Source organism: Rhinoraja longicauda, chromosome 17, assembly GCF_053455715.1.
Source record: "Rhinoraja longicauda isolate Sanriku21f chromosome 17, sRhiLon1.1, whole genome shotgun sequence".
NCBI lineage: Eukaryota > Metazoa > Chordata > Chondrichthyes > Rajiformes > Arhynchobatidae > Rhinoraja > Rhinoraja longicauda.
This window is the reverse complement of record NC_135969.1, coordinates 7,605,496-7,628,224: the sequence shown is the minus strand read 5'-3', so window position 1 is coordinate 7,628,224 and position 22,729 is coordinate 7,605,496. Positions and strand designations below refer to the sequence as shown.

Here is a 22,729-nt window from a genome sequence, read left to right as displayed (position 1 = left end):
ACAGAAACAGGCCCTTCGGCCCACCGAGTTCACGCTGACCTGCAGTCCTGGTACGCTAACTCTAACCGACACACACTAGATGCAATTAACATTTATACCAAGCTAATTAACCTACAAGCCTGCATGTCTTTGTAGTACGTGAGGAAACTGGAGTGCAGACAGCACCCATAGTCAGGTTTGAACCCAGGTCTCTGGCGTTGTAAGGCAGCAACTCTACCATTGATTATGGAAAATTAATAATCCCAATGGAATGGCTGCCTCTCTGCCAAGGAGTTGTGGTTTCAGGCACCAGTCCAGAGACTTTAGTGTAAATAGAGTTTGGATAGGAGTTCCACTCTGTGTGAGTCACCATCCTGACCGTCAGCTATGATTCTCAGTCCCCATTCGTTTCGATGGCACAATTTCAAAGAGAAGGGTGGTGGGTGAATGGAACAAGCTGCCAGAGGAGGTAGTTGATGCTGGGACTATCCCATCGTTTAAGAAACAGTTAGACAGGGACATGGATAGGACAGGTTTGGAGGGTTATGGACCAAGTGCAGGCAAGTGGGACTAGTGTAGCTGGGACATTGTTGGCCGGTGTGGGCGAGTTGGGCCGAAGGGCCTGTTTCCACACTGTATCACTCTGAGCAGAACTCCCCAAATGTTTTGGCTAATATTAATTCCCTGACTGACATCAATGAAAAAAAAACATGATATGGTCTTGTATCTTCTAACTTTTGTAGCACTTGCTTTGTGTAATAGATTATGAAGTTTACCACTTTACAGTAGAGAGAGCACATAATATTTTAGAAGCTGCAAAGGTCTCTGGAACATCCTGGGTTTGTGAATAATGGGTATTAATGTTCTTTTTGTCTTGGACACCTATTTTTATTCATAGCCGTGTGGTGAAGAAACTCTGCACTATTTGCAGATCAAGAGTATTTAGACATGTTTCTTAAGATGATTCATTGCCGCACAGGAAGTTAATCATTTTATCTTTTTATATTAGTTTAGTTTAGTTTAGTTTAGAGATGCATTGGGGAAACAGGCCCTTCGGCCCACCGGGTCTGCGCCGACCAGCGATCCCCGCACATTAGCACTATCCTACACCCGCTAGGGACAATTTTTACATTTACCCAGCCAATTAACCTACATAACTGTACGTCTTTGGAGTGTGGGAGGAAACCGAAGATCTCGGAGAAAACCCACGCAGGTCACGGGGAGAACGTACAAACTCCGTACAGACGGCGCCCGTAGTCAGGATGGAACCCGAGTCCCTGGCACCATGCCGCCCATATTATTGTCAAGCAGAGCAGCCCTGGAACACACCTCAAAGTCAAAATCGGCAACAAGGTCTGATTAAGAATATTTTAAAAAGAAGTTTATTAAAAGAAGCATAAATCTGAAAAATCAAAACAGATTTTAAATTTGCGAAATCAAAAATCAGCGTAAACTAACACAAAACATGGTGTCACCATCTTATTACTGTTAAGCTCACAGATGAAATCCAGCTTACTTGCTTACTTTACCTGAACCCAACATGTTTTTCTACATATAACCTGTTTTATGAGGCATGCCAAAAAGCTAGAATGTATCAAACAATACAAACAGTAGAACTAAAGACCTTTAACTATAATAATCTTTTCAGGAATGTAACAAGTCCTATTATTGTAAGATGACCTTTTTTTCATCATTGTTAGCATGAAAGCAAGAAAATAAGATGGGAATATTTATCATTCATTTGGGCAGTTTAGCCTGAGCCCCTTTTTGAAGTTGGACTTCCCTTGAATAAGTTACCAGGCCCCATGGTCCGGATTTGTCGACATCACAGGTACAGTCAGTGACACAGCTCCAAGTCTGAGTTGGAGTTCTCTGCTTTTGCACTAACCATTAAAAATAACACAGTAGTAGAACATCTGGCCAAAAACATGGTGAAAGAGGTGGATTTAAATGAGCACTTTAAAGCCAGTAAACGAGGAAGAAAAGCAAGCCTGAGAGTTTATCCCCAGGCACCTGAAGGCAAGCACGCTGCAGTGGAGCAACTGAATCTGTGAGCCTTGTATTCAATGGGACCAAGGGTGTTGAAGAAGGCCCATAGGAAGCTATAGATGGTGTCAGGAAAAGGAATCGCCCTGCGGATTTGAAAACGTAATGGGAAGTTTAGATTTGAGGCAGCAGAGTTTTAGACGTTAAGCTGCATGGAGTCTGCGTGTAAAATGTTAGGCAGGAGTGCCTTAAAGCAGCCAAGTCTGAGGGTAACAAAGAAATTAGGGTCAGGGAGGGAATTTCAGTTTGTGCTAAGGACCAAGGACCTTAATTCAGACTAGACATTATTAGGTAGAAAGACATTTCTGCTCACCATAATAGTGATGCTATTATGAGCATCACGATTATAATAGTGAGCCAGCGGTGCTGGCTCGAAGGGCTGAATGGCCTACTCCTGCACCTATTGTCTATAATGGAATTACATGACAGACATGACAGAGACAGACAAATGTGTTAACTTCTAAAGTTGTTTTTGTTCTGACAGTACTCTTCTCTAACTTTTTCTAGCACAACTTCTGTTTAGATTTTCTCTGAACTCTCCTATCTCACTCAGCCTTGGACTTGGTTAACGAATATTGGGAGGGATGAAAGCAGGCAGAAGCATTTCTTGGGTGTGGCTGGTAGTTTTGTTCATATGTTGGTTTGCGCTGTATTGACAAATTTTGGATTATCATTCATGCCTCCGGTCGGAACCTGCGAAGGTCGTCCACCTGTTACAATAAAAGCAAAGTCATGAAATGTTAGCATCAAATAATGGGCAAAACAGCCTATAAACTTTAGTTTAGTTTCAGTTTAGAGTTTAGAGATACAGCGCGGAAACAGGCCCGACAGCCCACCGAGCCCACGCCTATCTGTACATTAACACCAGCACACTAACACTACCCTACACACACTAGGGTCAGTTTACATTTATACCAAGCCAATTAACCAACAAACCTATATGTCTTTGGAGTGTGCGAGGAAACCAAAGATCTCGGAGAAAACGCACGCAAGTCACGGGGAGAACGTACAAACTCCGTGCAGTCAAACACAGGTGGTCGGGATCGAACCGGGGTCTCTTGCGTTGTAAGGCAGTAGCTCTACCATTACGTCGCCGTGCCTCTCTGGCACAGTTGGTGTGCTATTTATTTAACTGTGCATGCGAAAGTAAGTGAAAGGGTTCAAATTTCCCCAAATTCTTCACTGTGTATTGAACCCATCAATGTAAATCATGTTTACAGGCCATTTTATGTCATGACACTTTAGAAGATAATTGGAGAATAACTGTAAACTAAGGACACATAATTAACCTCACCGCCTGTTATTTTTGGCTTACTTACTTGAGCAATCAGTAAGTAAATGGGAGTGGCGTCACCAGACCCCAAACTATACTGGACTTGTCAATGGTGGGGTGGTACAAATCTAGACTGGCTCATCAATACTCCAGGTCCTTCCCATCTCCAACCAATGGGCTTCCTCCCCAACCACCCACAATGGACGCAGACCGTCTCAGTAGCAAGTTGGTGTAGGTGCAGGCAAACATTTTACTGGCCAGGATCTTAGGATTGTATACACAACCTGTGGTCCGGATGCCTTTGAAAAGCCCCAAAAGGATTTATGCATCCAGCCACGACGACCTGCACCTGAGATTTCATGCCACCCACTATCAGTGAGGATAGGCTACATCCTCCGCAAGGAAGGGCCTCATATCTGAGGAAGGGTGGGCCGGCTCTGGAGAGGGTCCAGGCGAGGTTTACGAGAACGATCCCAGGAATGATTGGGTTGACGTATGATGAGCGTTTGACGACACTGGGCCTGTACTCGCTGGAGTTCAGAAGGATGAGGGGGGGGGGGGGGAACCCTCATTGAAACTTACCGAATGGTGAAAGGCTTGGATAGAGTGGATGTGGAGAGGATGTTTCCACTAGTGGGAGAGTCTAGGACTAGAGGTCACAGCCTCAGCATAAAAGGACAGACATACCTTTGGAAAGATGAGGAGGGATTTCTTTAATTAGAGAGCGGTGAATCTGTGGAATTCATAGCCACAGAAGGCTGTGGAGGCCAAGTCAATGGATATTTTTAATGTGGAGATTGACAGATTCTTGATTCGTAAGGGTGTCAGGGGTTATGGGGAGAAGGCAGGAGAATGGAGTTGAGAGAGAATTATAGATCAGCCATGATTGAATGGCAGAGTAGACTTAATCGGCTGAATGTCCTAAATTTGCTCCTACAAATTATGAACCTATGAACAGCCCTGAGGTATAAATATGAATTTCTCTGATTTCAAGTAACCTTTACATTCCCTCTCTCTCCTTCCCTCCCCATGCTAGTAATCCTGCCAGTTTTATTGTTCAAATCCCTTTCTTATCACCTCTTCCACAGCCAACAATGGACCTTTGTGGGCTTCACCTATCCTGAGTCATCGGTGCGGGCTCTGATTTGTTCCCAACCTTTTCCCTCCTCTAAGTTCCCCCCTCTCCGAATCTCAGTCTGAAGAAGGGTCTCGACCCGAAACGTCACCCATTCCTTCTCTCCGGAGATGCTGCCTGTCCCGCTGAGTTACCCCAGCATTTTGTGTCTGTCGATCTGGACATGGTTGTGCAACATTTATTTACCAGATGCTGCCTGATTGTATGGAGGTGGCTGTGCTTGGCCTGCCTGTGGGTAAGCATAGGAGCAAGGGGGCGCATTCATGGGCAGTTGTGCAGGGGACTGTTGAACAGGCACTGGCTGGTACCTCTGGAAGCCTGGATACATCAACACAGGTTGTCCATAGCCCATCGGCACCACAGTTGCAGCAGTGGTGTTGACAACAGCTGAAAGAACAAGAGGAGACCAACATTAATTAAATAAAAGGAACTATCCACGGCCAAAAGTTATCTGACAATGTTTGGTTGGAATATGCAAGCAAAATCTCGCATAATCACTGTCGAGATGCCTGACCAGTGCACTCTGTGGCAACAGATTTGAGGCCAATATGTTTATAGAAAATCACAGAATTAAGTGCAAGCTCATTAAGTGCAACCATCTTGTGGCAGCTTCTTTACAATAGAATTCCTAATTAGGGCCCTGTCCCACTTATGCGGGTTTTTTAGGCGACTGCCGGTGACTGCAATAGTCTACGACAATGTCTACGACAAGCTACAACAACCTACCACCTAGTGACGTCAAGCTACGGCAAGCTACCGACAGCCAGCGACCCAATCGTCACGACTCAGGACGTCCACCTACGACCGCACCTACGACAACCTACGACCGCACAGGCAGCAACCTACGACAACCGAAGTCAACCTACATCTACCCCCAACAATCTACGACCGTGTCGGCGACAACTGAAGGCAATTCACGTCATTTTGGCCTCCGGTTCTGACGCATGTACCTGTTGGTTTGTTGGTTTGACGTAGGTCGTCGCCAATGGAATTCAACGAAGTCAGCACCGGTGACAACCTACGTCACCTGGCGACAACCTGGCGACAACCTGCAACAGCGACCCCGTCAGGAGACGTCACGCTACGATCATTGGCGTCAAACCAACGGTTGGCGATTTAAAAAAAAAAATTCAAAATCCAGCGGCGACCAGAAAAACGCTACGACTCATTGGAGACGACTCACGGCCGTACAGGCGACACCCCGGCAACTGTGTGGTGACAGCCTAGTTGCCTGTAGTCGCCTAAAACATCGCCTAAGTGGGACAGGGGTTCTAGGCAGCTTGGCATTCCCCCTGACTGCCAGTGGAATCTGCAGGGAGGAACTGCAGATGCTGGTTTGCACTGAGGACTCCTGTATATCGGCGAGACCAAGTGCAGGCTCGGCGATCGTTTCGCTGAACACCTCAGCCTAAACCTACACGACCTCTCTGTTGCCAAACATTTTACCCCCCTCCCTCCCATCCCCACACTGACTTTTCTGTCCTGGGCCTCCTCCACTGTCAGAGTGAGGCCCAGCGCAAAATGGAGGAACAGCATCTCATATTACATGTGGGCAGCTTACACGCCAGCGGTATGAACATCGACTTCTCTAACTTCAAGTAACCCTTGCTTTCTCTCTCTCTCTCCATCCCTACCCTATCCTACTTCTCCAACCAGTCTGACTGCCCCCAGATTAAATTTTATCTCTGTGTGCTTCATTGTCACCTTCCTCAAGCTTACAATGATCCATTCTACATTCTCCTTGAACCTCGTCCCCTTTGATGTCCCGTATTCACACCTTTTCTCTCTCTCCCTCTCCCCTGACTCTCAGTCTAAGGAAGGGTCTCAACTCATTCCTTCTCTCCAGTGATGCTGACTGTCCCGCTGAGTTACTCCAGCATTTTGTGTCTGTCTTCAATGCCTAGAGCACCTTCCACCCTGCTTTCATCCCTGCCCTGCTGTTCTCATGATGAGAATTAGGCACAGTAGGTGATACTTGCTGCGATCATCTAAGTATTGATGGATCTGGCAGTGATGCAACTAACCCATTGTGTGGATCAATCGTCTCTCTGCTGTGTGTCGAGATTCAAGATAGCGTGACATTCGAGCCTAAATAGCCAGCCCGTTTCTCTTTTGTTGCCATGTCCACATTCTGTACAGGTGGACTGTTAGCGTTCAATTGAATCAGTTTAATGGCAGCTTTGTGAACTAGTGTGTCGGAAAGTCACGGTGGCAAGAGGTACAGAAGTGTGAAAACGCACACCTCCAGATTCAGGGACAGTTTCTTCCCCAGATGTTATCAGGCAACTGAATCATCCCATCACCAACGAGAGAACGGGTCCTGACCTCCCATCTACCTCTTTGAAGACTCATAGAGTCATAGAGTCCTACAGCACAGAAAGAGGCCCTTCGGCCCATCGTGTCCGTGCCGCCCGTTACCAAACACAGTCTAATTTTAATCCCATTTTCCCGCATTTGGACCGTAGCCCTGAATGTTGTAGCATTTCAAGTGCCCATCCAAATGCCTCTTAAATGTTGTGAGTGTTCCCGCCTCCACCACCACCCCAGGCAGTGAGTTCCAGACTCCAACCACCCTCTGGGTGAAAAAGTTCCTTCTCACATCCCCCTGAAACCTCCCTCCCCTTACCCTGTATCTATGTCCCCTCGTTGTTGAACCTTCCACCAGTGGAAGAAGTTCCCCGCCATCTACCTTATCTATGCCCCTCATGATCTTGTACACCTCGATCATGTCCCCTCTCAGCCTTCTCTGCTCCAGGGAAAACAACCCCAGTCTGCTCAGTCTCTCCTCATAGCCGAGGCCCTTCATCCCTGGCAGCATCCTGGTGAATCTCCTCTGCACCCTCTCCAAAGCTATCACATCCTTTCTATAATGTGGTGACCAGAACTGCACACAATACTCCAGCTGTGGCCTCACCAGTGTTCTGTACAATTCCATCATTAACCCCCTACTTTTATATTCGATGCCCCGGCTAATGAAGGCCAGTAACCCATATGCCTTTTTGACCACCCTGTCCACCTGTCCTGCTGCCTTCAAGGACTTGTGTACCTGTACTCCAAGGTCCCTCTGTACCCCTGTCTTCCCTAGGGTCCTTCCATTCATGGTGTACTCCCTCTCCAAGTTATTCCTGCCAAAGTGCATCACCTCGTACTTTTCAGGATTATATTCCATCTGCCACTGCTCCGCCCATCTGACCATCTCATCTATATCTTCCTGCAGCTTGCAGATTCCTTCCTCGCTATTCACCACCCCCCCTAACTTCGTGTCATCTGCAAACTTGCTGATCATGCCCTGTACGTTGACATCCAGATCATTAATGTAGATTACAAACAGTAAGGGACCCAACACCGATCCCTGCGGCACCCCACTGGACACCGGCCTCCAGTCACAGAAGCAACCCTTTGAATGACTCCCACTGTTCTGATGCAGTCCTCCCCATGAGAAGCTGATCTCTTGGACTATCTTTAATGGAACTTACTGGACTTTATCTTGCACTAAAGATTATTCTCTTTATTGTATATCTGTTCACTGTGGGCATCATGATGGTAATCATGCATCGTCTATTTGCTGAATGGATAACAGGCGACACAAAGCCTTTTCACTGTCCTTTGGTACATAAACGAAACACACTGAATGCTAAGCACTATCATCTGACACAATTACAATTGCTTCATGCTTTTAAATCTCTGTTCCACTTGTAAATAAACTGTATTCTACACTCCAAAGGTATTTATTTCACAAAATGCTGGAGTAACCCAGCGGGTCAGGCAGCCTCTCAGGAGAGCAGGAATGGGTGACGTTTCGGGTCGAGACCCTTCTTCAGACTAAAGAAACGTCACCCATTCCTTCTCTCCTGAGATGCTGCCTGACCCGCTGAGTTACTCCAGCATTTTGTGAAATAAATACCTTCGATTTGTACCAGCATCTGCAGTTATTTTCTTACATATTCTGCACTCCGGTATTTTTCTTTGTTCTATCGTTTGTGCTTACTTTTGGCTTGACTGTATTCTCTGATTGTGTTATCTGATTTGATTGCATGGCACATAAGCACTGTACCTCAGGGCAGGTGACAATAATAAACCCCAGCCAGAACAGTTACTCACCCGTTTGGCGAGGTGTGGGTCTGTTAAGGGCCCAGCAGCAGCACCATACTAGCAGTGCAACCACAATGATGCCCCCCACCACTCCAACTCCAATTAATATCTTCTGCCTACGGAAAATCGAAGGGAAGATTAATTAAAATGAGAGGAAATGAGAGGCCTGGACAGAGTGGATGTGGGGAGGATGTTACCACCAGTGGGAGAGTCCAGGACCAGAGGTCATAGCCCCAGAATGAAAGGACGTTCCTTCAGGAAGGAGATGAGGAGGAATGTCTTCAGTCAGAGGGTGGTGAATCTGTGGAATTCTTTGCCTCAGAAGGCTGTGGAGGCCAAGCCAATGGATATATTTAAGGCAGAGATGGATAGCTTCTTGATTAGTACAGGTGTCGGGGGTTATGGGGAGAAGGCAGGAGAATGGGGTCAGGAGGGAGGGATAGATCAGCCATGATTGAATGGGGGAGTCGACTTGATGGGCCGAATGGCCTAGTTCTGCTCCTATCACTTATGAACTGATGAACATAAAATGCTGAAGAGAGAGAGTGGAGCCACAATGCTGCCCAGTGGACCATCACTCACTTGGTCATTGGGATGGGCAAGGTGTGGGTACTTAAACTCCCGTGGTTTTGTTTTTGGGTTGAGAGCAAGGCTGAGCATAAGTAAAGGGTTGGGATGGGCTGTTGGTCCAAAGGAACTAGACCTTACACCGAAGCACGGATTGTTTCTGCTTCATTATTACACATCTGAGACACAGATGTGACAGGCACCGGCTGCAGTGGTGGGCGGGTTGCTGCTGGGTGACACTGGGTGGCTGCAGTAGGTGGGCAGGTTGCTGCTGGGTGACTGCAGTGGTTGCTGCTGGGTGGCTGCAGTAGGTGGGCAGGATGCTGCTGGGTGACTGCAGTAGGTGGGGGGGTTGCTGCTGGGTCACTCTGGGTGACTGCAGTAGGTGGGGGGGTTGCTGCTGGGTCACTCTGGGTGACTGCAGTAGGTGGGGGGGTTGCTGCTGGGTCACTCTGGGTGACTGCAGTAGGTGGGGGGGTTGCTGCTGGGTGACACTGGGTGACTGCAGTAGGTGGGGGGTTGCTGCTGGGCAGCTGCAGTAGGTGGGCAGGATGCTGCTGGGTGGCTGCAGTAGGTGGGGGGGTTGCTGCTGGGTCACTCTGGGTGGCTGCAGTAGGTGGGGGGGTTGCTGCTGGGTCACTCTGGGTGGCTGCAGTAGGTGGGGGGGTTGCTGCTGGGTGACTCTAGTCCCACCCCCCCAATCTTTGCACATCCCCAATCCTGTCCACTCGCCCCTTCAGCTTCATGTTTCATGTGTCTTGTGTTTTATGGCTGTTGGCAGATCAATTTCCCTCCTGGGATAAATAAAGTCCCACCACATCGTGTTGTATGGGGGTATGGGGAGAAGGCCGGAACGGGGTACTGATTGTTAATGATCAACCATGATCACAATGAATGGTGGTGCTGGCTCGAAGGGCCAAATGGCCTCCTCCTGCACCTATTGTCTATTGTATTGTATTGCTATTGTAAAGAATGTATTGTTTTGCCTGTACATATTTTTTACGTATAAAATATACCTTTGAAGATGATAAGCAAACTCTGATATACTTATTGATTTTTTAAAGATCTTTTTACCTGGCCGTTATCTTTGGCCTATTGTGATGACTTCAACGTAACTAGGCATGACATGCAGACCAACATGACTGTGGCGTAGCTACTGTACATCTGTACTCCTTTAGTGGAAGCATTTGCTAACAGCTTTTGTTATGCTGATAGTCTGACCCCGAGTGGAGGTATAAATTAAAACTGCTGCTTTAATTAAATCATCACAAGTATGATTTGGGGGTTATAAATTAAGAGTGGAGAGAGGGGGAGGGGAAGGGAGATAGAGAGATAGGGAGAGAGAGAGAGAGATAGGGAGAGAGAGAGAGAGAGAGAGAGAGAGAGAGAGAGAGAGAGAGAGAGAGAGAGAGAGAGAGAGAGAGAGAGAGAGAGAGAGAGAGAGAGAGAGAGAGAGAGAGAGAGAGAGAGAGAGAGAGAGAGAGAGAGAGAGAGAGAGAGAGTTGCTGAGCTAAGGGTTAAAGTGTTGGAAGGGGCACTTTGCAACAATTATAGTGCAAGTTCCACCCATATATTGCTACGAAAAAGTCAAGAAAAAGAATACCCCTTGAGTCTGCGAGAGCGGGGGCGGAAGATGACTCATCGACAGACCACACGGCAACAGACCCAGGAACGGAATCGACTATGAATCAAACAACCAGCACAGCAATTGACAGAGCAGCAGCGCCGGCAGGACACAAGCTACGAAGCTGCATCTGTGGCTGGGAAAATATAACATCAGAGAAGGGTCTCAAGATCCACCAGAGCATGAAAAAGTGCCTGAGAGCTTGGTGAGGGGCCTCGCATTGACCATTACTTCCTAAGAGGTAGGTCAAATCAGTCGAGTGAAGCCCAGTGGCAGGATAATCACCACAGTCCACAGGGTATCAGCACCCCAGGCGAAGCTCAACCAAGTATAGTCCCACCAACGGACACGAGTACAGAGCCCAACCAGCCACAGTCTGCGGTAGAGAGGAAGATGGAAGGAAGAAAGCCTCAAATCGTGTGGCCTAAATCCTGCCTGAGGAAACAGTGGGAGACCATTAACACTGACCTCATCCATCTTCTGGAAGGATTGAAGGGATGTGTAGAAAGAAAACTGGAGAAGATGGGAGACATCATAAACAACTATGGGGCGGAGAGATTTGGGGTGAAGGTCAAGAAACAGAGGACACAGAAGGAACTATCACTCCAGTACAAGTCCGGGAGGCAGCAGGAGATAAAAAGACTGGTGAAGGAAAGGAGGCAGCTGAGAAAACAGTGGAGGAAGGCCACAGAGGCAGAAAGGGAAGGGCTCGAGGCACTGCAGGCAGAAGGAAAGCAGCGCCTGGCAATCCTGCGAAGAGCAGAATGCCTGAGAAAGCAACACAAGAAGAAAGAACGGGCGAGGACAGGCTTTTACAGAGATCCATATGTTTGTCAAAAGCCCCTTTGTCAAGGAGAAGAGTGGGATCCTGAAAGTACCTGTAAGGGAACTAGAGGAGCACCTGAGGAAGACGTACTCCGACAACCTGAGGCATAAGCCAGTCACCATTCCAGACGACATGCCACCTATTCATCCACCTGAGCACCAGATGGACACAAGGCCTCCTACATGGAAGGAGGTGGAGAACACAGTTAAACGAGCAAGATCAGCATCAGCCCCAGGTCCCAATGGCATTCCATACAGGCTCTAGAAGAACACCCCTGGTGTCCTGAAATACCTCTGGAAGTTAATGAAAGTGGCGTGGGGGAAAGGAATCATACCTAAGGCATGGCGAAGGGCAGGAGGGATCCTAATTCCCAAAGAAAAGAACTCTTCAACCATTAGCCAATTCCACCAGATCAGCCTTCTGAATGTGGAAGGAAAGATCTTCGTTGGTATTGTGGCCCAAAGACTCTCAGCGTTTTTGCAGAGCAACAACTTCATTGACACATCAGTGCAGAAAGCAGGGGTACGTGGTTTCTCAGGATGTCTGGAACATGCAAATGTCATCTGGCACCAGATACAAACTGCCAAGAAAGAAAAGAGAGGTCTGCATGTGGTTTTCTTAGATCTTGCCAATGCCTTTGGTTCAGTGCCCCATGAGACTCTTTGGGCAGCTTTTAACTTCTTCCAGGTCATAGAGGTCACCACAAAGCTGGTAAAAGCTTACTTCCAGGACCTCCAGTTCTGCATCACAACACAGGACAACACCACCGCCTGGCAGCACCTTGAGATAGGCATAATGGCAGGCTGTACCATCTCTCCTCTGATGTTTACCATGGCAATGGAGCTAATCATTCGAGCATCACGATGGGTAGTCGGAGGGGAACGCTTGAAGAGTGGGCTGCGTCTTCCTCCAATCAGGGCGTACATGGATGACATGACCACTATAACAACAACAAAAGCAATGCACCAAACGCCTGTTGGATAAACTCCAGGAAAACATCAAATGGGCAACAATGGAGATTAAACCCAGCAAATCCTGCAGTATTTCCATCGTCAAAGGCCGGCTGACTGACGAAAGGTTCCGCATCAACAACGAGACAATACCAACTGTCCTGGAGAAGCCTGTCAAAAGCCTCGGGAGATGGTACACCGCACACCTCAAGGGCGCAGAGCAGGTGGAACAACTCAGGCAGGATACAATCAGTGGCCTCAAGCAAATCAACAACACTGCTCTCCCAGGGAAGCTGAAGCTTTGGTGCTTTCAATTCGGTCTGCTGCCCCGACTCATGTGGCCAATTACCATCTACGAGGTCACTTTATCCCATATCAACCAGCTGGAGAGACTTGTGAACTCACAAGTGAGGAAATGGCTTGGGCTACCGAGATGCCTCAGCAGCATAGGACTCTATGGGAATGGAGCCCTCTCACTGCCAGTCTCAAGCCTGTTGGAGGAATTCAAATGCGCCAAAACAAGGCTGGACATGACACTAACAGAATCCCGGGACCCAATAGTTAGAGGTGTCGCTCCAACCATAGCAACAGGGAAGAAATGGACTCCAGCAGCAGTGGTACAGGACGCAAAATCTGCCCTCCGACACCGGGACATAGTGGGCCATGTCCAACAAGGCCGAGGGGGCTTTGGCCTGGGAGCAATGAAACCTACCTGGCAAAAGGCTACTCCAGCTGAACGTCGGCACCTGGTGGTGGAGGAGGTGCGCCGCCAAGAAGAAGCAGCCAGGTGTGCCAAAGCTATATCTCAAGCCAAGCAAGGCCGCTGGATGAGGTGGGATGGCATTGAGAGGAGGAAGATCACATGGAGTGAGCTGTGGAACATGGAGTCAAGTATGTTGAGCTTTATTATCAGAGCCATATATGATGTCCTTCCCTCTCCCACAAACCTAAATCTTTGGCTGGGAGAGGATCCAGCCTGCCCCCTGTGTGCAGTTCCCGCAAACCTCAAGCACATCCTGGTCTGTTGTAAGACCAGCCTAACACAAGGCAGATACACCTGGTGACACAACCAGGTGCTGAGGTGTTTGGCAGCTGCACTCGAGTGCAAGAGAGTTACCACCAACGCCATGCCTATCAATGTCCAGCTAACATTCCCGCAAATCCAATCGTTCATCCGGGAAGGAGAGAAACGGAAGACTACCACCTCGCCTCTCAACTCATGCCCACTGTGTGCAGCCAGAGATTGGGAAATGCGGGTTGACCTAGGCCAGAGCCTTTCCTTCCCAGTTGAAATCGCAGCTACCAACCTGCGACCAGACCACGTCCTCTGGTCCAACTCCTGTCGGCGTGTTTACATCATTGAGCTGACGGTGCCCTGGGAGGAGGCTGTGGACCAGGCATTTGAAAGGAAAAGGCTGAGATATTCCAACCTTGCAGTAGAGGCAGAGGAGCAAGGTTGGAGTGTAAGAGTGTGTCCAGTGGGGGTGGGGTGCAGGGGCTTTGTAGCCAGTTCCACTGCAAGGCTCCTGAGGGAAGTTGGAGTCAGAGGGCAGGCCCAAAGGAGGGCAATCAAAGAACTTGCAAATGCAGCCGAACGGAGCAGTCACTGGCTGTGGCTGAAGAGAAAAGATACTGTCTGGGCTGCCACGTGACCATCTAGAGGCTAACCATAAGACACACACCCAGGGCTGATCACCCTGCGGTGGGCCTGCCTTGACTGAGGGTGTCTTGTGATAAAAGGCCAAAACACCCAGTGACGTTGAGGTACACAACTGAAGATGTGTCTGAATGGTAGCAACATCACCTAGTGGTCACCCCCAAGAACAACACCAGTCAATTGTAGTTGCAAACCTTAGGGGTTGTAACATCTAGTCCTACTAATCAATCTCAAGTGGTCAACATGGTGAATGCTGTGTAACTACATTTAGAATTAAAGAATAAACAATGTTGGAGTTAAAAGGGTAGCTTGCATGCCAAATGCAACCAAACTGTTTTAGATCAGACCTTTGGTAATTTCATGTAACATTGGGTGCAATACCATTAGTCAGCGCTTTCATGTATTTTACATCTGGCATTAGATTGGGTTACAATAAACTGTTCTGAATTGTGAGCCTTGCATTATTTTCTTTGCCTAGACCAATTCAGACCAAGCTCAGAAATAAAATAACAGTGGATGCCACGATTTAGACATAATGTATTTATAAATCTAATTCCAAAACACAGTATTTTGTAGATTTCATCCAATTCTCTGATGCAACAATTTGAACTCATAAAAACCAAAGAAGAGTCAAAGCATCCAATATTGTTGGTTACTTACACGTAGTTAGTCTCCGTGCAGGTCACTCCGTCCCAACCCAACTTGCACTCTACGCTGGAGTATGCAGCTGACAAAGTAATACAGACGTTACAGAGATCTTAAATCAAATCAAATTGATCTTATGCAATAACTATTAGTACAAAACTAGAAACTATTAGCCAAGCCTCTGAGTCAAATGTTTTTGGGTTTATAAAGTCATAAGTCATAGGAGCAGAATTAGGCCATTCGGCCCATCGTGGCAATTCCTCCATTCTGTCATGGCTGACCTATCTTTCCCTCTCAGCCCCATTCTCCTGCCTTCACCCCCATAACCCCCATAACCTTTGGAGAAGCATTTCAGAGATTGACGTCTAGTCTGAGGCTCTAGTGAAGGTTGGGTTGCCATCTTCCTCACTCCCAAATAGGGGACAAAGGGTGACGTCACCACCCCGCGCCCCACGTGACCTCACCCAGCCAGCGGCCACGTGCTCCCGCTCCACCAATGGGGGCCGCCCGGGCCTGGAGGCGGTTTGTTACGCAACCTCCGTTAGGTGGCGCCCGGGCATCCGGGCCTACACTGTCGGGGCCTACAGTGTCCGGGCCCACAGCGAGAGGCTCCTGAGCCTACAGTGTCCAGGCCTACAGTGTTCGGGCCTACAGTGTCCGGGCCAACAGCACCCCCCCCAGGGCCTAATACGGGACACAGGCACGGGTGTCCCGGCTAATATGGGATAGTTGGCAACCCTAAGTGAAGTGCCATCTTATGGACCCCATGTTGAATGGGAGTTCTCGCTGCTCTCTCGCCTTGTCAAAAGAGATCCCTGAATTCCTCACCCACATCTGCTCTGTGTCCCGTAGTTCTGCTTCCGCCCCCTCTCTCCCGTGACAGAACAAGGATTGCATTCCCCTGGCCCTTGCCTTTCATCCACCAGCTTTGGTATCCCACATATCGCTGTCTATGTTGATTGTTGACATGAAGTAAGAGCTGGTACCACTCAACTACGTGTCCAACCTCTCAACTCAACTTAAAGCTAGAGGAATAGTCAGCAAAAGTTCACATTTTCTGCAGATCAATATCAAAATTGCCTTTCAAAAAAATAAATAAGGTAATGATTTTAGAGACCCAAGAGTTTTGCAGATGCTGGAATATTGAGGGGGGATCTTATAGAACCAACATCCAGGTTCAGGAACAACTTCTTCCCTACAGCCATTAGGCTATTAAGCACAACAACCTCAAATAAGCTCTGAACATAGACTACTATTGTTATTATTGTTTGTTTGCTTTTTTATGTGTGTGTGTGTGTGTGTGTGTGTGTGTGTGTGTGTGTGTGTGTGTGTGTGTGTGTGTGTGTGTGTGTGTGTGTGTGTGTGTGTGTGTGTGTGTGTGTGTGTGTGTGTATGTAGGTGTGTGTATATTTATGTGTATATGTGTATGTACGTATATATATATATATATATATATATGGGTATGCATATGTGTATATGTGTGTATTTGCATATGTGAGTATGTATGTGTATATATATATACACACACAGACCTTTTTTTCTGGTTTATTATATTGTTTCCAGTGCACTATGTTTACATATTCTGTTGAGCTGCTGTATGATTTTCTTTGTTCTATCTGGGAAAAGTGACAATAAAACACTCTTGATTCTTCGCTCTTGACTCTTGAACTGGAAGGGTGAGACATGGGCTGGCAGGTGATGGTGGAAAACCCAAGGTAGGTGGGAGAGGATGGGCAGATGGAGCAAGGAAGGGGAGGGAGGCGACTTTCAGCAAAGGCTGGTGGACAATCGGTGCAAACAAATAAGGAACCAATTGGGCTGACGGATGCAAACGTGGAGATGAGAGGGGGAAGGTGGAGATGGAGGTTGGAAGGTGATAAATAGAACAAGGTTAGAGAGAGGCGATGGGCAGATGGAAGCAGATGGGGAAAGGAATAACAAACCTGATATCGGGACGGGACAGGGCAAGGGTTATGATGTTATTCGAAGATAAACACAAGATGCTGGAGTAACTCAGCGGCTCAGGCAGCATCTCTGAAGAGAAGGAATGGGTGACGTTTCGGGTCGAGACCCTACCTCGGACTTCATGTCAACAACACCAAGGACCCTGATCTGAAATAAGGATAAGAGTCCAAAGAATGGTCCCAACCCGAAAAGTCGTCTAACCATTCGTTCCACAGTTACTGCCAAAGATACTCGAGGAGCAAGATAGACCACTCCACCCTAAAAACCGTACTATGTCATGACGCCATTTTAGGCAGAAACTTACAGAAACATTTAAAAAGAAAAATAACAAAAATCTGTGAATTGATAGATGAGATGTATTTTGCATTTTAATGGTGTCATCACACATACTGTTCCCCCACAACACTGATTACACTGCGAGAGGCATAACGAACAGCGGGTTTTGACTACTAAAATGGCTCCTTTGCGTACTACACTTCAGTATGGGCCATTTCAACGGAGTGGTCCATCTTGTTCCTCGAGTATCTTTGGTTACTGCCCACCACACCATCAAAAGCATCTATGTGAGGCACCGGCTCAAAAACCCCACTATCCAGGCCAGGAACTCTTCTTGCTGCCAGCATCGGCAAGGAGGTACAGAATCCCAAAGTCTAAGACCACCAGGTTCAGGAACAGCTAAATTCCTACAAACATCAAGTATCTGAACCAAACTGCGCAGCCCTAATCTTACCTCTACAATAGAACACCATGGACTAACCCTTGGAGCCATAGAATGATGGAGTTAGGGAGCAGGGTAGGAAAATAACTGCAGATGCTGGTACAAATCGAAGGTATCACAAAAAGCTGGAGTAACTCAGCGGGTCAGGCAGCATCTCAGGAGAGAAGGAATGGTTGACGTTTCGGGTCGAGACCCTTCTTCAGACTGAGTCGGGGTTCTTCGACCCGGGTTCAATCCCAACTACGGGTGCCGTCTGTACGGAGTTTGTACGTTCTCCCCGTGACCTGCGTGGGTTTTCTCTGAGATCGTTGGTTTCCTGCCACACTCCAAAGACGTACAGGTGTGTACGTTAATTGGCTTGGCAAATGTAAAAATTGTCCCTAGTGTTTATAGGATGGTGTTAATATGCGGGGATCGCTTGTCGGCGCGGACCCGGTGGGCCAAAAGGGCCTGTTTCCACGCTGTATCTCTAAACTAAACTAAACTAGTCAAGAATCTTCCCTAATTACGTGATCTTTTCATTCTGTGATGACATAAGCAGCAAAGTGGCAGGGTCTGAATATTCCCACAAATTTCCAAATGTCAGGAAGGATATTCTTGCTATTGAGGGCGTGCAGCGTAGGTTTACTAGGTTAATTCCCGGAATGGCGGGACTGTCATATGTTGAAAGACTGGAGCGACTAGGTTTGTATACACTGGAATTTAGAAGGATGAGAGGGGATCTTATTGAAAGATATAAGATTATTAAGGTGTTGGACACGCTAGAGGCAGGAAACATGTTCCCAGTGTTGGGGGAGTCCAGAACCAGGGGCCACAGTTTACGAATAAGAGGTAGGCCATTTAGAACAGAGATGAGGAAAAACTTTTTCAGTCAGAGAGTTGTAAATCTGTGGAATTCTCTGCCTCAGAAGGCAGTGGAGGCCAGTTTTCTGAATGCTTTCAGGAGAGAGCTAGATAGAGCTCTTAAGGATAGCGGAGTCAGGGGGTATGGGGAGAAGGCAGGAACGGGGTACTGATTGAGAATGATCAGCCATGATCACATTGAATGGCGGTGCTGGCTCGAAGGGCCGAATGGCCTCCTCCTGCACCTATTGTCTATTGTCTATTGTCAGACAATGGAGCGGTTTCTCAGGTGAGGGAGAAAATCTGGAAACACAGGCCTCTCCCTCAGGTATCAAACGCCTGCTTGGTGAACACTGAGAACATTGTGAGCACGTCGGTGGATAGATCTGCACTTTGATGAATTTGAAACCATCCCTGAACCCTGGAGCGATCCCTTTTCCATTACAGAAACAGTGCATGGATGAAGTATTTTATAGACTGGTGGGGAATTTTTGGAACAAAGGAGGCTGAGAGTGGACGTAATTAAGGACAACAAAAACTGATAATGTGTCCACATAGTGTAAATAAGAAGGATCCGTTTCCTTTCAGGAAAAGAGCAAAAATGTGGCGACAGAGAATTAAAACAACTGGAAAAAGGATCTGAGGGAAGATTAGGAAAAATCTTTTCTCTCACAAGGTCGTTTAAGGCTGGACATCATTGCCTGGAAGGATCATGGATGCAAAATCCTTCATTTGTTTTAAAAATTGGTAGATTGAACAGTTGAGAACTGCAAGGCTAGAAAGTGGCATTTGGCCAGGTAATCTTTTTGGACTGGGGTAAATAACAAACTGCTGGCAGGTCAGGCAACATCAGTGGATGGAAATGGATAGATGATGTTTTGGGTCAGGACCCTTCGAATTCTGGTATCTGTGGTCTTGTGGTTTTGTAATGGGCTAAACGTGCTCTCACCATGCTTTGCATACACTAACGTAAGCTGTGGTCTAATGTTATCGCCTGTTTATTCAGAAGGAGGAAGGTGACATTTTCATCCAGAGGTTCACATGAATTTCCTTTCGGCCATTTTATGATCTCAGAAAGCTATTGGTGCCAGAAAAATGGCCGGTGAGGAGTTAGGTCTAAAATCTCAATGTGACTACATTTGTCTGATATTATATTAAACAAAAACAGGCTTCCAAACTGAATCCATTTGAATGGGATATTGTGCAATGTTTCATCTCATTACCCCTCATCCCTAAAGATTTTGTGGACTTAATGCTTGATCAACAAACTTGGGAGAATATTTTAAAAGATTGTAAATTTTTGAACGCGTCTGTGTTTTGGACAGTCAGGGGAGAGTCTGACGATTTCTGAAACTTCAATTGCAACTGAGAATGGAAAATGCAAATCAGACTGATATAACTTTTACCATGACCTGGAACTCGAAAAAAAGGTCTTTTGTAAAAGGCCACAGTGGCAGGATCTGAATATTCCTGTAACTTTCCATAAGTTGTCAGAGAGTTGGCGGCGGTCACGGTGGTGCAGCGGTAGAGTTGCTGCCTTGCAGCGATTACAGCGCCAGAGACCCGGGTTCCAACCCGACTACGGGTGCTGTACATATGGAGTTCGTACATTCTCCCCGTGACCTGCGTGGGTTCTCTCCAAGATCGTCGGTTTCCTCCCACACTCCAAAGACGTACAGGTTTGTAGATTAATTGGCTTGGTGCATGTGCAAATTGTCCCTAGCGTGTGCTGGGGAAGTGTTAATGTGCGGGGATCACTGGTCGGGGCAGACTCGGTGGGCCGAAGGGCCTGCTTCCGTACTGTATCTCTAACTAAACCAGATGGTTCTCAGGTAAGGGAGAAAACCTCGAAACTCAACCCTCTCCCCTGGGTTTCAATAGTTAGTTTGGAAAGCAGGTCGATTGTGGTGGACAGGTTGGTGGATAGATCTGCTCTTTCACCGATGAATTTGAAACCACTCCAGAAACTTGGAGCAATTCCTTTCCCATTACAGAAACATTGCAAGGACATTTCAGCTTGAATGAATTACTTTATAAACATGTGGGGGGGGGGGGAGTTTTGGAACAAAGAGTGTTAATTGAGATTAAAATTTGAAATTAATTAAATTAATTGAATTAATTAAAAATTGAGATTAATTGAGATTTAAAAAAATATTGATGAGGTGTATACAAAGAGTAAATCAGAAAAATCAATTTTCCTTCACAAAGAGATTTTAAAAAACAGGTGACATAGAATTAAAAGAACTGAAAGAAGGGTCAGACCACCGAGAGACTTGTGTGTTGAAGATAACCGATTACTGTACCAACTGGAAAGCAAGTGAGAGGAATAAATATTTGCGTACTAATCGATGCTGACTATTAAACAAATGAAGGAAAATGAACCTTGTCAAGTTCCACTCTGTTGCTTGCACTTACTTCAGAACTTTTAAAGCACTTTCGTTCAGTAAAAATGTTGTACCTTTGCCAATGTACAATGTACAATTGAATTACTTGCCCGCACTTGTACGGTGCCACCCAATGCAATACAATCGGATGCAACATTCTTTTCGAAAATCACAAGGTAGTTTAATTCTTAAGAAAATTCTCTTGAACTTACTCCAGAATTATTGCTCTACTGTACGTATTAACACTTTTAACATCATGGCGACATAATTTGCGCAAGAATAAAATGTTACCATATTGCGGGAAATTTTCAATAAATTCTCCAACGTATTCCTTAAATTAAGAATGGAATGGAGCAAGTTTATTTCCAAACTCACCAGAAGGCTGAATTGCCAGGCAGGCTATCAGCCAACACATCGACTGCAAGCTCATCATCTTTATGGCCATATTTTCTTTCCAGTTTATTCCTTGTGTTTCAGACCTCAGTTAACGTGATCCTCCGGTGTGCTCAGAAGAACAGAATGAGAAAGTTAGTGTGCAGTGCTTGGAGTTTCAGTTTCGTTTGGAAATTGTTTTATGACAGAGTCATCTTGCAGAGCACGATGTCAAGTCAAGTCAAGTCAAGTCAATTTTATTTGTATAGCACATTTAAAAACAACCCACGTTGACCAAAGTGCTTTACATCTGATTAGGTGCCCGCCAACGTATCATGATGAAAACAACAGTCATTAAACTGCTTTTGTTCCCCCTGCTGGAAGCTGCAGTTCTTGAAGATTCAACTCACTGTTTCGACTAAACTAAATGAGGACAGTTCATGAGACTTGGATGAAGGGTCTCGACCCGAAACGTCACCCATTCCTTCTCTCCTGAGATGCTGCCTGACCCGCTGAGTTACTCCAGCATTTTGTGACACCTTCGATAGTTAATGAGACTCTAATGGTTGAATCACTAACTAGTTCAAGTTTGGCCTTGCAAAGGACCTGCCAATAGGTTATTATATGGCCGATGACAGAAGTGAAGAGTGTGTAGGAAGGAACTGACTCTGTGTGTCTCGGCGATCTATTCCTCCCATGATTCAAGATTCAAGATTCAAGATAGCTTTATTTGTCATCCAAAAAAACGAAATTCAGTCACCCACAGTCCAACAATAAAACATTAAATTAGGCAGATTACACAATAAAGCATTAAAATAGGCAAATTACACAACCCCAAAAACACACAAAAAAAAGAAACATCCATCACAGTGAGTCTCCTCCAGTCCCTCCTCACTGTGATGGAAGGCCACAATGTCTTTTCCCTTCCCCTGCCGTCTTCTCCCGCGGTCAGGTTGTTGTGGCTGCAGGCCGCACCGGATGGTGAAAGGTCCGCAGCGGGCCGACCCAAGCCCCGCGATCCGGGGCGGGCGAACACGCTGTCGCTGCCGCTGCTGCTGCACGTCGGGGCGGTCGTGGCTCCCGACATTGAAGCCCCCGCCCAGCAGAGAGAAATCGCCGGACGGTGAAATGTCCGCGACCCGGGGAGGGCGAACACGCTGCCGCTGCCGGAGCTCCCGATGTCGGCATCCACGCGGCCCGAGCCTAAGGCGAGTCGCAGCCGCTCCCGCAGCCTCCGCTGATGGTAAGTCCGATCCGCGGGCTCTGCGAACCAGAGCCCTGGAGGCCGCCAGCTCCAGGAGTTGGGCCGATGGTAGGCCGCAGCAGGAACGGAGACACCACCCAGAAAACAAAGGTCTGGTCTCCGTTCGGAAGGGACACATATTTACAATTTTACAGTTCCCCCCTCCCCCCCACACCCACACATAGTACACAAACACAAAAACACGACATCACATTGACAATTAAGACACAAAAAAACAACAAAACACAAAGACAAATGGACCGCAGGTAAGCCGCAGCTGCTAGGGCAGCGCCGCCATTTTGTGAAGCCAAAATTTTATGCATCTCTCTAAAATCACCCCGCAGGTTTCTATAGGTTTCCCCAGCTGTTTCATGAAGTGTAGCTGGTACTGCCACAACACTCTTCTTCCA

The 22,729-nt window shown here is 47.1% G+C and overlaps 2 protein-coding genes across 15 annotated transcripts in view; one reads left to right on the top strand and one right to left on the bottom strand.

Moving 5' to 3' along the window:
• atp2b2 (ATPase plasma membrane Ca2+ transporting 2) overlaps positions 1-22,729 on the top strand; it is a 1,022,617-nt gene that overhangs the window by 680,760 nt on the left and 319,128 nt on the right. The window lies entirely within an intron of this gene.
• On the bottom strand, positions 1,414-21,288 carry LOC144601592 (uncharacterized). Of its 2 annotated transcripts, none has more exons than XM_078413800.1 (5): positions 21,080-21,288; positions 14,810-14,876; positions 8,535-8,641; positions 4,620-4,820; positions 1,414-2,735 (listed from the first exon to the last, which is right to left on the bottom strand). In XM_078413800.1, exons 1-5 carry the CDS (start codon positions 21,147-21,149, stop codon positions 2,656-2,658), a joined length of 525 nt encoding a protein of 174 aa, XP_078269926.1. In that variant the 5' UTR covers positions 21,150-21,288; the 3' UTR covers positions 1,414-2,655. The 2 variants fall into 2 exon arrangements, with proteins under 2 accessions (XP_078269926.1, XP_078269928.1); XM_078413802.1 differs by having other exon boundaries at positions 4,742-4,820.